The sequence below is a fragment of the Alligator mississippiensis genome, chromosome 5 (genome assembly GCF_030867095.1).
Source record: "Alligator mississippiensis isolate rAllMis1 chromosome 5, rAllMis1, whole genome shotgun sequence".
In the NCBI taxonomy this organism is placed as follows: domain Eukaryota; kingdom Metazoa; phylum Chordata; order Crocodylia; family Alligatoridae; genus Alligator; species Alligator mississippiensis.
Genome location: NC_081828.1, coordinates 40,179,244 through 40,194,537, shown reverse-complemented (window position 1 = coordinate 40,194,537; position 15,294 = coordinate 40,179,244). Strand labels below are relative to the sequence as shown.

Below are 15,294 nucleotides of genomic sequence, written 5' to 3'. Positions count from 1 at the left end.
CACTCCCAGACCTTCCTGGGATTTCCTGCCCCAAGGCTGGGAATCCCCTCCTGAAGAGCTGGCGATGGGGGGCGTGATACAGCTGCCCTAGCTCTCCCCGCGCCGACCTCCCTGCCCCGCTCCCTACAGTGTCCCCTGCTGGCCTGCAGGCTGCGTGGGAGTTTCTGCATCTACTGCCTGCCCAGGTAGGTGAGAGGGTGGGGGGAGCGGAGTGCTCACGGCTGATGCATGGCCCTGGGGGACCCCCTAGCGGCCAGCATGACCAGCTGGAATTCCCCTGATTTCCCAGAACCTGGTGGGTTTTCCCACAAGCCCTTGGCAAGAGCCATATCTGGGGTAGTGGGGCCTGGGATTCTGTTCTGGCCATATCTATTCTGATTCTCCACCATGAGTCCCCTCCCAGAGCTGGAGAGAACCCAGACACATCCTGGTTCCCAGCCCACATGCCCCCCTGCCAGGGCTGGACTGCAAGCCAAGTGTCCTGTTTCCCAGGACCACCCTTTCTCCAACCCACCCAACCTCCCTCTCTTCCCAGAGCTGGGATAGAACCCAGGAGTCCTGGGCCACCCTCCTCTAACCCCACCAGACCCCAGCTGCCCCCACCAGAGCTGGAATAGAACCCAGGTGTCCTGACCTGTCTGCCCCACCCCAGCACAGATGCAAGGAGGCACCAGGAAGCTGTAATTTGTTTTATTTCCCACTGTGTGTGTGTGTGACCCCCGCCCTGCCCGCCCCCCCCCCCCCCCGACTCCAGCGGGGGAAGCATTCTCGTTCCATACACATCTCCATGACAGTAGGAATGGGGGGGGCAGCACTGTCTTTGTTTCCCCCCCCCCCCAAGTTCTTCCAGTGGCAGCAGAGGACTGGGGCCTGCCCCTCTGCCCTCCTTCTGCTATCCAGGGGTCACCTCCACCCCACACCCCCTTTCATAGGAGAGGGACTCCCCATTGGTGGGGAGAGGACAACAAGTCTTTGAGGCTCATAAGCTGGGGGGCAGAGATGTTCCCCAGCCCTGGGAGACTCCCACTGTCCTGAGGCTGCCTCCAACTGGGCCAGGCAGGGGGGTGGGGGTCCTGATCCATCATCCAGCCAGGCACAGCATCACATGGTTAGTCCAGGGTGCAGGGGGGCTTGCCCCTTGCTGGGTTCTGGCATTGGTCCATCAGTGTGGAGGGAGGGGGATCTGGCCATGGGTGGGGGGAACCCCTCAGTCCTGCCTCCCCATGCCTTGCACGCCTACTCATGGACATCCCAGATCTCAGAGAGCAGCGGTGGCAGCTTCTTGTCCTGCAGGCGGAGGGCAAAGACCTGCTCTGAGTGTACACTGCTCAACGTACGCAAGGCCACCAGCTTCAGCAGCATGCGGGGAAACATCAGCCGGTCCTGGGGGAGAGGGGGGGGAGACAGGGGGTGTCAGAGCCAACCCCCCAAAAGCTGCCCCTACACTCCTACCCCCATGCCTGGATCTATCCACTATCCCTTGTATCCTAGTGATGCTTCTGCCTTCTGTGCCCCCCAGCATGTGGAGTACATGAGTTAAAGCCTTGGGGCAGTACCAGCCCTGCCACCAACATGGCTTCTTACCCCCCATCTGTAGAGGAGCATCATCCAGTCCAGGGCAGGCTAAGAGGAGGGTCTAGGCCAAGAGTCACCAGCTCCTGTCTGCCCCTGGCTGTCAGGATGCAATGGGGGCCCCACCTTACCTGGGGCCGCTGGATGCGGGTGTAGGCACGCAGGGCCTCAACGTAGGGCAGCTGCAGTGCCTCCACCTGGGCACGGTGCTGCACACCAGGCCGGTCACCCGAGAACAGGTCGATGGCGATGAGCAAGGCATACTCGGCATCATCCAGCTGCAGCCCTCGCATGCCCCGCGAGAACTCAAAGATGGGGTTGATGAACTCCACCTGCAGACCTGTGAGGCGCCAGGCCTCAGCGGGACCTGGGGGGCCCATGCCCCACCAGGACCCCCAGACCCCACTGAGAATGTCCGCTGCAGTCCTGGGATGTCCCCACACACCAGAACCCCTGAATCCACTGAGACCCCACATGCATTACTAGGGAACCCCCCAAACCCCACTGAGATGCCCAAATCCTTTACCAGGAATCTTCCAACCCCATTGGTGAGAAACTCTCCAATTCACCAGGACCCCCGAGACTTCATACCCCACCAGAAATCCCCATGCCTTGCTGAGACCTCCCCCCTACCCCCAAATCCCACTAGTCCAATCCTTCACCCCACTGAAAACCCCCATATCCCACCAAGACCCCCCTGAAACTCACATCTCATTGGAAATCCCCTTGCCTTGCTGGGACCCCCCATATCCCACCAGACATCCCTGAAATCCCAACCCCCTAGGAGCCATCCCCATGGCCCATCCAAGTTGGGATTGATAGCTTCCTCCTTCACCCTGCAGGACATGGATTGAAGACCCAACAGCCCTTCAAGAGCTCCCCCCAGAGGCCTCCTCTGAGCCCCTAGCACCCCAGCCCCTATTACCCCCCTATTCATACCCCCAGAGCTACCCTGATCCCCACCCCCTGCCTGCTGCACTCCCCTGTACCACCCGCTAGCTCCTCCATGGACCCTGTGCCAGCACCCCTGCCACTGCATACCCGCGCGGTGGAAGTCGTCCTTGCTGTACGTGAAGTCTTTCAGGAAGGTGATGCTTTCTGTCTCATGGTTGTAGCGCCGTGCTGTCTCCAGCAACATGATCTGGGGGGGAGCAGGGTGGGCATGAGACCCCCTCCACCATGGGGCCACAGCACCTGCCATTTACTGCATGGCCACGGACCACCCTCGCCCTGGCAGGCACCAACATGCATGGCCTGGGCAGGCAAGCTGTGAAGAGCCCACTCAACATGGCCCTGTGCCCTTGCCCTCAACACAGCCTCCACTCTGTCTGTCCCTCCCTCCCCCCCAGCGATGCACCTCATAGAACTGTAAAATCAGAGAAGTCAGGACATAAGGGACCTCCAGGGGTCATCTAGCTCAACCCCCTGCCTGAAGCAGGATTGGTCCTATCCAGACCATCCTCTACAAATCCACCCTCTAAACTCTTAACAAAGCTACCGTCAACCCTGACACAAATCATAACACCCAAACCTGGCACCGGTAAAGCAGGGGGACCGCAGCAGCCAACATCCTGCTTCTCTAAAAGGTTGTTAATATACGCTCAAGAGATCCCAGGTAGAAGCCATGTCCCCACTACAGAAGAAGTCAAAACACCCCACATCATTATCAATCTGACCAGGGTAAAATTCCTTCCTGACCTCAGATATAGTGATTGGTCTAATCCTGAGCACAGGGGCAAGACCCTCTAGGCAGAAACCTCCAGCTTTGATCCCAGCAGAAGCACTGACACAGCCCAGTCTCAATCCCCAGCCTTGGCTGCAACCAACACCCAATGACTCTTAAGAGAGACTTGAAAAAACCCTGACACCTGTAGCAGAAAGGGAGAAAGGGGCGACCAGCAAAACACAGAAGCCTGGGAAAACCCCATGGTAGAACTCAGGCATAGCTACACCTAGGTCATCCCTGACCAATGCCCGTCCAACCTTTTCTTGAACCCCTCCAGTGATGCAGAGTGCACAGTTCCCCTAAGCAGTCTAGTCTGCTGCCTCACAGCTCTCATAGTGAAGTTTTTCCCCGTATCCAACTTAAACCTACTTTACTGCAACTTCAAGCCATTGGTCCTCTTCCTTCTCTCTGCAATAAGAGAAAGGTGTTCTCTCTCTTATTTATGGAAGCCTTTCAAATATGTGAAACCTGCTATCATGCCCCCTCTTAAGCACCTTTTCCTCAAACTGAACATGCCTAGCTCCTTCAGCCTCTCCTCTTGTGACTTGCCTTCCAAGCCCTTTATCACCTTTGTTGCCTGCCTTTGGACCCTCCCTAAGTTCTCCATGTCCTATGGAAAACCTGGAGCCCAGAACTACCTCAATGGTGGAGGCCTTGAGCAGGGCGATCTGGTCCTCACGAGCCAGCTGCAGGAAGCCAGGTACCTGCTTGGCGAAGTCAACAATCTCTTGCACGGAGATGATGGCCAGCTCGGTGAAATGGGCAAAGCGCTGCTGCCGGGCTTCCCGGCTGTTGGGATCATTGCCCAGGGGCCATGGCTGCAGGTATGCACAGTGCAAGTTGGGGTGAGATGTGGCACCTCCATGCCCAGCCCCCATGGGACAGCACCATCCTTTGGAAAGAAACTGGGATACCCAGGAGCTACCACCTCCACACACTGGGGGATCCATGGGGCATATGCCACCCCCTGGCACCAAGGGGTGCCTGCTATGGGGTAGCCCAGGGCTAGGGTGTCCCACCACCTTTACAACAGATGCCCAAGCCATGGGGAAAAAGAGGGCAAGACATGATACTTCTGTCCTGTGGCACCAGGCACCTGTACCCTCCCTGGCACTGGGGGAGGGAGGGCTCTGATGCCTAGTGATGTCTATGCCTTGCCAGTGTGCGTGTGGGGTGAGGGGGGCTTTGGTGCCCAGAGCTGGAGAGATCTGCAGTGCCCAGGGCTGCCAAGGCCACTCACCGTGACCTTGGGCTGATCACTGAAGGAGCGCTTGTTGCACTGCTGCTGAGCCGCCACCAGCTGCTGGATCATGCGCTCCTGCTGCTGTGTGAGCTGGGCAGGCTCAGGCAGCCCCAGCACAGGGTCTGGGAGCAGCGGGGGCACCCGGGGCATCTCGCCCCCCCCACACCCCTCCTGTTGCTGCTGCTGCCGGCTCAGCTTCTTCTTCCGTAGCTGCTCCTCCGACAGGACATCTGCCATGCAACGGGGTCATTGGGGTACAGGCATTGGAGGGGACCCCTGCCCCTCTCCACCCCACTTCAGCCCTCTCCAAAGCAGAACACAACACTCCCCTGCTGGTGCCCCAGGTCCCCCACCCCCTGCCCAGCCTGATCCCAGGCTCCTAGTTGCCCCCACACTGCCAGACAAGCTGGCTGCCCCACCATGCCCCCTCCCTGTACACCCTGTGACCCCCCCGCACCCCTCCCTCTCCTTGTGCCCCTGCCTCCCCACCCCATCACACACAAGCCAACCAGCTCCCACCCCCTGGCACCCTCCCTAGCCACAGCCCATGACACACACTGCCCCCCTCCCTGCCCCAGCATGTGATTCACACCACTTGCACATGCCAGCTGGACCCTTGATGCCCTACATCAGCCCTTGCTGGTCCCCCAATCCACACAGCCTGTTCCCCTGATGCCCTCATGCCTCTGATCCCCAAGTCCTCACAAGCCTTCTTGGGCCCATGGCCTGGTTTACTGCCTGCCAGGCACCAGTACCACTCCTGATGCATGATCCACCTGACTGGTGCCTGCGAACCTGTGCCCTAAGGCTGGCTTCCACTGTTCACATTGCAAGCCTGTGACCACTCTGCCCCCCGTCCCCCTCCCTATCTGGCTACCCCAGAGCTCCCCCATGTTCCCAGCCTGCCCCCAGCCCATGGCCCCAAGCACTCACACTGCTCTCGCATGCCAGCCTGGCGGCACTTGCGAAAGCGACACAGTTGGCATTTGCGGCGCATGTAGGGGTCCATGTGGCATTGGCCAGCACCACGGCAGGCATACTGTGCCCCCTTGATGACACTGCGGCGAAAGAAGCCCTTGCAGCCCTCACAGCTCAGCACATTGTAGTGGAAGCCTGAGGCTTTGTCCCTGCATACACTGCACCGCTCTGTGCCCAGCATCTTAGGCGCCGGGCCCTTGCGGTGGCGCCGCACCGGTTCCTCCCCTGCAGCCATAGGGATAGAGGAGCAAAGTGGGGCATCAGGGTCAGGCTCAGAGCACCAGGCCTTGCCTGCTGAGCCTTGCCCATTATGCCCCACTGACCCCCCAACTACTTCCCATGCCTCACTGACCCCCCCCCACTGCCCCCAACTCACTAGCCCTCGTACCCCACTGCCCCCCATTCTCCACTGTCCCCGCACTGGGCCCTCTGACACCCTTCCATTGCCCCTCCATGCCCCACTGCTCCCTATCCTCTTATGCCCCACTATCCCTATATCCCATTACTTCCCCACTGCTCCCCATGTCCCAGTGACCTGCCCATACACTGCTCCCCACTGGACCCCCCATGCCCTACTGCCCCCCCACTGGCTGCAATGATACCCCTCCACTGCTTCCATGCCCCACTGCCCCCCATCTCTTTAGCTACTCTCCTCAGTTCTCACCCATTCAGCCCCACCAGGGCCCCCTGTCCCTGCAGCCCCACTGACAGCCAGCTCCCCTGCCCTGCTGAGCCCAGCACCCACAGATGCACTCCTCACCCCTTGCTCTAGCCCCTCCCACCCCATTCACCACCCCCCAGCCCCTCACCAGTGCTCTGGGCGGTTCCTTCCCCATCGGTGCCCGGCACCTCACTGTCTGCTACAGCTCCCAACTCCAGCTGGGAGTGGGGGCCCTCGTTCTTCAACTCTGGGTCAGGGGCTCTGGTGGGGGCTGGGCTCCAAGGCTCCCTGTTCTCTGGAAAGTGGGGGGGAAGTGGGGGAGAGAGGTCAGCAGTAGTATCCCCAAAGGAGAAGCCTGTGGCTGCCCAGACACCTGGGTCTTTGGTGGAGTGCTGCAGGACTGGGGCAAAGGGAAGGGAGGCTGTGGGTCCTCAGATGCCTGGACACCAGAGGGAAGTAGCCTGGGTTCCTCTGATGGGGCTTCTGATGCCTGGGTTCTCCTGCAGGGATTATTGTGTTACTTGGGGGGGGTGGAAGGGCAGCCACTGCCCGGATGCCTGGGTTCTGTCACAGAAAGGGACCCCACACCCACACCCCAATTTGCCCGTCACTCACCCGGCAGTAGGTCAGATCCCGGTGTGGCCATGTTGGGGCGTGGTGGGCTGCCAGTGGCACCCAGTCCCAGTGCTACAGAAGGAGAGACAGAAGGATGGTCAGACAAGCAGAAACAGACCCCCCACCCCACCCCACCAGCACTCACCGCTGTCCCACAGAGCTGTGAGGGAACCACCCCCAGGCCCCCCACAACCAATATCTCCCACTTCTCACCATGTCCACCACCTCCTGGGGGCAGGCTCAGCTGGGCAGGGGCCACATGGCACTGCCCTGGGGGGCACTGGGGCAAGTTCTGGGGGATCCTTCAGGGTCTGGGCTGCTCCCAGGGGAATAACTCTGAGAAGCAAAGGGAAGTGGGGTCCTTCCTGTTTGGCAGGGAGTGCCCCCTTACCTACCACTCCCCCCCCCCGACATTCCCCAGCCCCTTCCCCTGCTTGGGGCTGCCACCCATGCCCCACCTCACTCCCTCCCAAATCCAATCCAAGCTCTAAACCCCCAGAACTCCTCCCATCCCTGATTGCCCCTCTAACTCCCTGCCCAGAGCCCCTGCTTCTGCCCCCCACACACTCCATAACCAAGTCCTGGACCCATCCTGCTGCCCACCCTTCCTCCTTTCAGACCCCTCTGCTCTCCTCACACAAACCCTACAAGCTCCTAGTCCCCCAGCCTGCCCCCCCCACCTTGCCCAGGCCCCCCAATCCCAGTCCCTCATGCCCTACCCTTACCTCCCAGCCCAGCCCCACATCACTCCCCCCATCCCAGCTCCGGACCCCCAGTGCTGCCCCTCAGCCCCAATCCCCCCCAGGCACCTGCTTCTCTGCCCCCCACACCTCATAACTGGGTCCTGGACCCTACTCTGGTCCTGTCCCTCCCCCAACCCTGCCTCTTCCTTCTCCTCCTTCCCCTCCCGACCCCCCTCTGCTATCCCCAGCCCCACAAACTCCCAGCCCCCTGTCCCGATCCCAGCCCCCTGCCTGGCTCACCCTGCACTTATCCCAGCCCCCCTGGCCTGCCCAGCCTCGCCATCCCAGGCTCCATGCCTGCCCCTACCCCCCATCCCAGCCCTCCCGGCCCCGCCCCCGATCCCAGACCCCATACCTGTCTCCTTCCAGGCGCCCCCCCCCACACACACACACACGCACACGCATTCACACGGGCCTTTCCGGGAACCCCCACATCCACGTCACTTCCAGCCCAGCCCCCCCGGATCCGGTGCAATTGGGGAGGAAGGGGGGGTGGAACCGGCTGTCCCCCCCAACCCCGTGCCCTGGGGGGTGGGGGAGCGGCGGAGGGGCTCGGGCTGCCCCACTTAGCCCCCTCCCCCCGCAGCAGAGGTTGCAACATTGTTGCTGTTGGGAGCGGAAATCTGCTTTCTACCCCCGTCACTCCTCAAAAAAATCCCTTGCCGGGTGCGACCGCCCCCCTCCCCCCAGGAGCCGCGGCGCAGAGTCGGGGTATTTTGGGGGGCAAGTCTGAGCCCGCTGGATTGAGGGGTTCCCGACATACAGCCCCTAACATTGGAAACGTGTTTCCCCTCTCAGCTCCCCGCAACATGGTCCAATCTGCTCGGAAGTCGCAGCACAGATCCCGGGATCCGGCTGAATCTTGTCTGGGGGGGGGGGGGGACGCGAGCAGTTGGAGCTCGCTGGATTGAAGGGTTCCCGAGATAGGAAACCCCCTTCCAGCCTGGGGGCGCGTTTCTCAGCTCCCTCCAGTATGGTCCGATCTGCTTGGAAATCGCCACTGGGATTCCGGGGGCTGCGGGGGTTAAGAGGGGTAAATCTGAGCACGCTGGACTTAGGGATTCCCAAAATAGGCCCCCCAATCTGGAAGGTGTTTTCCTCTTAGCTGGCCGTGGCATGGTCCGGTCTGCTTGGAAATTGCAGCAGGAACCCGGTGGGGGGGCTATGGGAAGCAAATTTGAGTTTGCTGGATTTAGTAGTTAATGAGATATAGCCCCCCCCCCCCCCCCGCATTGGAAATATATAGCCTCTCAAATGCACCGGTGCCATCCAATCCCCTTGCCCAACACTGGGCTGAATGGCGGGGCGGGGGGGAAATTTTGGGGGGTAAGCTTGAGCTTCCTACTTCGAGGGGTTCCCCAGATGCAGCCTGCCCCCGGGTTTGTAGCTTGCTCCTGCTTTCCAGCCCATAGACAGAGCCCCTGTACTGGGGAGTCACGTGGGTGGTGGGGATTCTAAGGGGCAGGTTTGAGCTCCCTATACAGGAGTCGCTGAAAGGCGCCCATCCCAAAACTGGACCCCCCCACCCCCAACAGGGGCCAGAGAGGAGAGAAGACCTGGCTGGGGCTGGGGGGAGGTCTCTGTACCAGGACAGGAAATGCTACAGGGATCTCAAAACCCAAGGCCTGCCTCATGGGGGCACCCCCACACTCATCTGCCCAGGCCCACAATGCTTCAGGGCTGGAACCCCCTAAAAAGGAAAGGCCCCTGCTCTATCCCTGTCCCCTGTGCCAGCCCATGCCCCTGCACTGGGGTTGGATCTGGGCAGGCACCTTCTAGAAGGGAAAGGCTTCTGGAAGTGGCCTCATGGCAGGGAGGGGGCTGGATTGTCCCACACTTGCCCCAGCCCAGCCCCAGCCTCTTCAGGGTCCCCAAATCCCCCACACCCCCTCACTTCCACAGCCCTGTATCCCCTGGGGTGCAGCAGGGCAGTGCCCAGACATGCAGCAACACACCTAACCCCAATTAATACAAGCCCCTGAGTGGCTCAGACACATGCACCACACACCTCAACACATCCATCCACCATTGACCCACCTGCAGTCCATGGACACACAGTGACATCCATTTTCCATGTGCGCTCCCCTGCTACACCCCAGCACCCTCCCTGACATGAGGCCACTGCTACATCCTCCATGCACCCATTCATCACATATATCAATGTGCACATGCACACACACACTTCCATCACATGCACCTCCACCATGTGCATTCACCCACCCAAACACACCCTCCACAGTATGCAAATACATATGAGGTACAAACACACATGTGCATGTCTCTGAAATATACAGGTACACACAGCATATGCACACACAACTCTCTGAAATACACAATTACAAATAGTTTGCCTGCACACCTCTGCAATGCACAAGTACACACAGCACACAATGCTCTCCAATACACAAGTGCACACAGCACACACATACGTACCTCTCTGCAATACACAAATATGCACAGCACACACACCTCTCTCAAATACACAAGTACACACACACACACCCTCTACAATATGCAGACACATACAAGACACAAACACATCTCTGCAATATACAAGCACATGTAACATGTACACATATGCCTCTCTCTGTAATAGTTACACACAATGTGCCTGCACACACGCCTCTGCAATACACAAGTATGCAGTGTGCACATACAAACCTCTCTGTGATGCACATGCACACACACATCTCTCTGCAATACAGAAGTATACATAGCACGTGTGCATACACACACCCCTCTCTGCAATACACAAGTACACACAGCACACACACACACACACACATAAAACCACTAAACACCCCCCCTGCACTACAAGGAAACATCAACATGAACATTAACCCACCACACACTGCATAGTAGATGCACACACACACACACACACATATACATGCACACACCTGCCCGCAACCACAAACACCTCTATGAGCAATGTACAGACACCCCCTTCCCCCACCACCACCTCCCTGAGCCACCTCAGCAAGTCTGTGCCCCAGACTGGTAGTTAGGAAAGTCTGCCCTAACCCCCCCCAGCTGTGGGGGGCAGGCAGTGGCACCCATGGGCAGGTGGGGGGGCATGCAGGCTGGGACAGGCCCACCCCACCTGTGGGCTGACCTCAGCAGCTTATAACCAGGCCCTGCCTGGGTGACACATCAGCCCCACACCATGGGGCTGCCTGCTGCCCTGCTCCTGCTCCTGCTGGGGTCCCAGCCCCCCACCGCCCATGCCAGGACCCTCTGCTTCGTCACACTGGTACGGCAAGGCCACAGCCCACCCAGGGCAGGCTAGTGATTGTGGGGGAGGGGGCACAGACTGAGAGCAGGACCCCTGGGTTCTATCCCAGCTTGGGGTAGGGGAGTAGGCTCTGGTGGGTGAGAGAAGGGAGGCTGGGACCAGGACAGCTGAGTTCTCTCCCAGCTCTGGAGAGGGACTGGAGGCTGGTGGGCAAGAGCAGTGGGGGCTGGAAGCCAGGGCACCTGGGTTCCCTCCCAGCTCTGGATCTTGAGGGTAGGGGGTGGTTTGTTGGAGAGGAGGGGGACACTTGGTCTTCTCTGCACACCAGCTGTATCGCCATGGCGACCGGGCCCCCATGGACACCTACCCCAGTGACCCCCACAAGGAGGGGCCCTGGCCCCAGGGCTTCCAGCAGCTCACTCAGGTGAGTGGGGGGGTCTTACTGGGGCAGGGAGAGACATGCTGCAGGTGTTGGAGGCTGCTCCTGACTCCACCTGTTGCCCCAGGTGGGGGTGGAACAGCAGCGTGAGCTGGGCCAGTTCCTGCGGCAGCGCTATGAGGCCTTCCTGAGCCCCCACTACCACCCCCAGGAGGTAACAGCCCCCCCACACACACACCAGGTTCTGATCCCTCCCTACCCCCACTGCCCTGAAGCCCCCAGGCCCACTCCAAGAAGGAACAGCCCCCTCCCTCGAGGCCCTATACCCCTCCTGACCCCTGATGTCCCCATGCTCACCCCCACCCTATGCTGACCCACCCTCACCCCACTTGCCTCTCCTGCAGATCTACGTCCGCAGCACCGACTATGACCGCACGCTGGCCAGCGCCCAGGCTAACCTAGCTGGGCTGTACCCACCTGGAGGTGCCGGGCCCCCCAACCCCGCCTGGCAGCCAGTGCCTGTCCACACTGTGCCAGCTGCACAGGACAAGGTGAGCCGGGGCTATGGGTCACCCCTTCAGGGGGCCCAGCCACTCTCTGCACCTTGCATACCCCCCTCACTGCCTCTAGCCTGAGGGCAGGACCCCTGAGCCCCATGCCTGGAAGCCCCATCACATACCTATGCCCCCACAGACCCCAATGTGCCCCCACTGCACCACCCCCACATCTTCTAATGCCCCCCTCCACATTCTCCATGCCCCTGGTCCCCAGGCTTATGAGCCCTTCAAGGGTCAGAGGTTGCGGAGCTGAGGTCTCAGCTAGGATCAGAGCTCACCCTAGGTCAAAGGGTCACCATCTCCTTCTAAGTCAGAATTAGGGGGTAATGATGAAAGGGGCCACATTTAAGGTTAGGGTCACATTCTCCTTTAGGTGGAGGTCATCCCACCTACACTTGGGGTTGAGGAGTCATGGTCAGGGTGTTGCTAACTCCATCCTGCCTCCCTACCTAGCTCCTGCGCTTCCCACTGCGGCCTTGCCCACGCTACCAGCAGCTGATGGAGGAGACCACCCATCTGCCACAGCATCAGGCCCGCATGCATGCCTGGAAGGTGCTTGGGGGGACTTCCCCATCATCACCTCAGCCAGGCCTGGCACCCCCTTACGCATCCCCATCTCCACAGGGGTTTCTGGAGGACATTGCCAACCTGACAGGGCTGGGACTGGAATGGGCAACACCGCGCGGCATCTGGAAGGTCTATGATGCTCTCCGTTGCCAGGTAGGTGGGGCACCAAGCCTACCTGCCCCCTAAACCCTGAATGCCACGCCCCCCTCAGGGAACATGGCTGTACTCCCAAGGGCAGGATCCCCAATCCCCTCACCTGGCCCCTGAAAACCACATCCTACACCCATATCTCCTACAAGCCCCAGTATGCCTGCACTGCCCCACCTCCACTCTTTTTGGTAACCCCCACCCACAGAGCTACTCCATGACAACCCCTGGCCAAGCCCCTAGACCCATCCCAGGCTCACACCCTATCTCCACTGCCCCACAGCAGATCCATGGCCTGCAGCTGCCAGCCTGGGCCACACCGCATGTCCTGACCACGCTGGGTGAGATCGTCGCCTTCAACACTCTGGCGCATGTGGGGCTGCACCAGGTTGCTGAGAAGGCCCGGCTCACAGGAGGTGGGTGTTGCAATGCTGGGGGGGGGGACGGACCACCAGAACTTGTCCCTATGCCCCAGAACACCCCCACCACCCCTTCCCCTCAAGTCTCCCCACCCCATGGTGTTACTGCAGGGTGCCCCTCCCTGCTCCCCAGTGCCAGACTGTGATGACCCCATACAATCCCCTATCCATGGGTGACCCCCTCCACCCACTACCCCAGGGGTGCTGCTGGATGCCATGCTGCAGAACTTCTCCGAGGTGACACGCCGCAGCCTTCCCCTCCGGATGGTGATGTACTCAGGGGTGAGCACCCCAGGGGAGGGATTTCCTTTCAGAGGGGCTGAGGAAGACAGTACATGAGGGGGAAGGAGTCCTGTAGGGGATGGGGGTACTTGAGCAGGCTGGGGGAGCTGGAGTGTACCTTCAGGATCAGGAGTGGGGAGCCCCCTACCCCAGCAGAGTGGGCAAGTAGAGGGGGGTACCTGAGGCACAAGGGTGTTCATGGGTGACAGAAAATGGTGGGAAGGCCAGAGGGCTCAGGAAGGGGTGGCACTGGGAGCCCTAGGTGTGTGTGTGGGGGAGAGGTGTATCTCACTGCTGTGATGTCTCCCCTCCCCCAGCATGACAGCACCCTCATTGCCCTCCTGGCGGCCCTGGGCCTGTACAGGGGGGAGCTGCCTCCCTACGCTGCCTGCCTTGGCTTTGAGTTCTACCAGGAGAGCAACAGGTGAGAGGGGGCTGGGAGGTACCAAGGTCCCCATGGGGGAGACTGGGATCAGCAGCCTGGGGATAGCCAGGATTTATGTTGGGGCCTGGCAGGGGAGGGGGTTGGAGGGCACCAGAGACATGTGGTGTCACTGCCTTCACCACCACCCCAGCACATTCAGCGTGGGCCTGTTCTACCGCAATGAGAGTGGGCGTGACTTCCTTGAGCTGGTGCTGCCCGGCTGCCCCCCGCCTTGTCCTCTGGAGCGCTTCACCCACCTCACCCAGCCTGTCCGCCCCACTGACCGGACACGGGACTGCGGCTGTGCCCAGCCCCCACAGGGGACAGGTAAGGATCCCCCAGCTCCCTGCACACAGTCCCTGCAAGGTCAAGGCAGCCCCACAATACCCCTCAGCCCCATAGGAGCCAGGCACTGACCACCCCCCAGCATATCCAGTTATGGGACACAGGCAAGGACCCCCAGGCTTCAAACTCCCAGTGCCATTCCCCCCCCCCCCCCACAGTGCACCCCAGACCCTTACAGAGCCCCAAATGGGCCAAGTAGTGCCCCCCCTCCCTGCCCATAGGGCAGAGATAAGCTCTAGTCAGCACCTGCCCTACTAAGTACACCCCACCCCTGCACTAACCAGAGTGATATCATCCATGCACCACCCTCCCCCAAATAGTAGTTGCTCTGCACCCAAGGTGGCTCCACCTCCCTGCCACTGGCCCTGTGACCCACCCCCACATGCTGTGTTGCAGGGGGCACTGTACCAGCGCTGGCTGTGACTGTGGCAGTGCTGGGGTTGGCAGTGCTAGGCCTGGGCATCCTGCACTGGCACCAACAGCAAAGGGAAGGCAGTGCCTGAAGATGCTGCACAGACAAATGGGCCAGGATTGGGAAGGTGGGGGGACAAAAGTTGCATTCAATACCTCACCCCCAATAAAGCTGAATGCCCCGACACCTGTTTTGAGTTGCTGTCACCCACTCTGCCCAAGACACCAGGTAGGGTGAAGCTACTAAATTCCTGGGCCCTGCCCTCTCCTGGCATGGCCCTGTATACTCCACCCTGACTGCATTCAGTGCCCTCCCCTCTCACATATAAGGATACCTAGGTGCCTAGGGAGAACCTCTCTGAACCCTAGGGCCTGACCATGGTCTAAGCCTGGCTCACTGGTGTGTACAGGAACCCCCTTGGGTGCCCAGCTAATACATGCCCCATTGGATCAGGACATGGACCAGCATTAGGGTCAGGGATATATGGCCCCCTGCATCAGGGTGGCAGGAAAACTCATGCAGATAGGCAACTGAGGTTGATGTGGGCCCAGCCCACCCACAGCTGTTCTAGAACTACCTGCACCTCCCCAATCGGGCACAATTCCTCCTGTCTCCCCATTGGTGGGGCACAGGAAGGCCTTTCCCAAGGGAGAAGTCTGTGAACAAGGGGGTGGGGCCTTTATCGGCTCATCTAAGTGTCACTAGGCACTGCTCTAGCTCCTCCTGCAGCCCCACTCAGCTTCCAGTGCCAAGGACTACTGCACAGCTGCACTGGGCAGGAGGTTCCAGTAATGGGGTGTTCCAAACACTAATTACCCTTTTTTGCTGTGCTGGGCATCATCTCATTCCTCCTCCCAGACTCTGATCCCAGCAGATCAATCTGAATCTCTCCATTAGCAATGAGAAGTAGGGAATTGAGATGCATAAACCAATAATCACACCCAATGCTAGTAGGCAACCCCAGGAAAGTACAACGGTCACAGGTCTTG

At 60.1% G+C, this 15,294-nt stretch overlaps 2 protein-coding genes across 3 annotated transcripts; one reads left to right on the top strand and one right to left on the bottom strand.

Moving 5' to 3' along the window:
* Positions 1–729: 729 nt before the first annotated feature.
* NR1H2 (nuclear receptor subfamily 1 group H member 2) lies at positions 730–7,978 on the bottom strand. Its single transcript, XM_019481180.2, has 10 exons — positions 7,894–7,978; positions 7,009–7,131; positions 6,796–6,867; positions 6,329–6,475; positions 5,475–5,744; positions 4,539–4,771; positions 3,937–4,116; positions 2,614–2,713; positions 1,704–1,912; positions 730–1,383 (listed from the first exon to the last, which is right to left on the bottom strand). Exons 3-10 carry the CDS (start codon positions 6,824–6,826, stop codon positions 1,237–1,239), a joined length of 1,317 nt encoding a protein of 438 aa, XP_019336725.1. The 5' UTR covers positions 6,827–6,867; positions 7,009–7,131; positions 7,894–7,978; the 3' UTR covers positions 730–1,236.
* A 2,726-nt stretch (positions 7,979–10,704) lies between these two features.
* ACP4 (acid phosphatase 4) lies at positions 10,705–14,489 on the top strand. 2 transcript variants are annotated; one of them, XM_019481182.2, is made up of 11 exons: positions 10,705–10,791; positions 11,102–11,197; positions 11,280–11,366; positions 11,557–11,703; positions 12,163–12,261; positions 12,334–12,429; positions 12,707–12,839; positions 13,042–13,124; positions 13,442–13,548; positions 13,700–13,875; positions 14,290–14,489. In XM_019481182.2, the coding sequence occupies exons 1-11, from the start codon at positions 10,705–10,707 to the stop codon at positions 14,394–14,396; spliced, it is 1,218 nt and encodes a 405-aa protein (XP_019336727.1). In that variant the 3' UTR covers positions 14,397–14,489. The 2 variants fall into 2 exon arrangements, with proteins under 2 accessions (XP_019336727.1, XP_019336726.1); XM_019481181.2 differs by having other exon boundaries at positions 12,163–12,429.
* Positions 14,490–15,294: the final 805 nt, after the last annotated feature.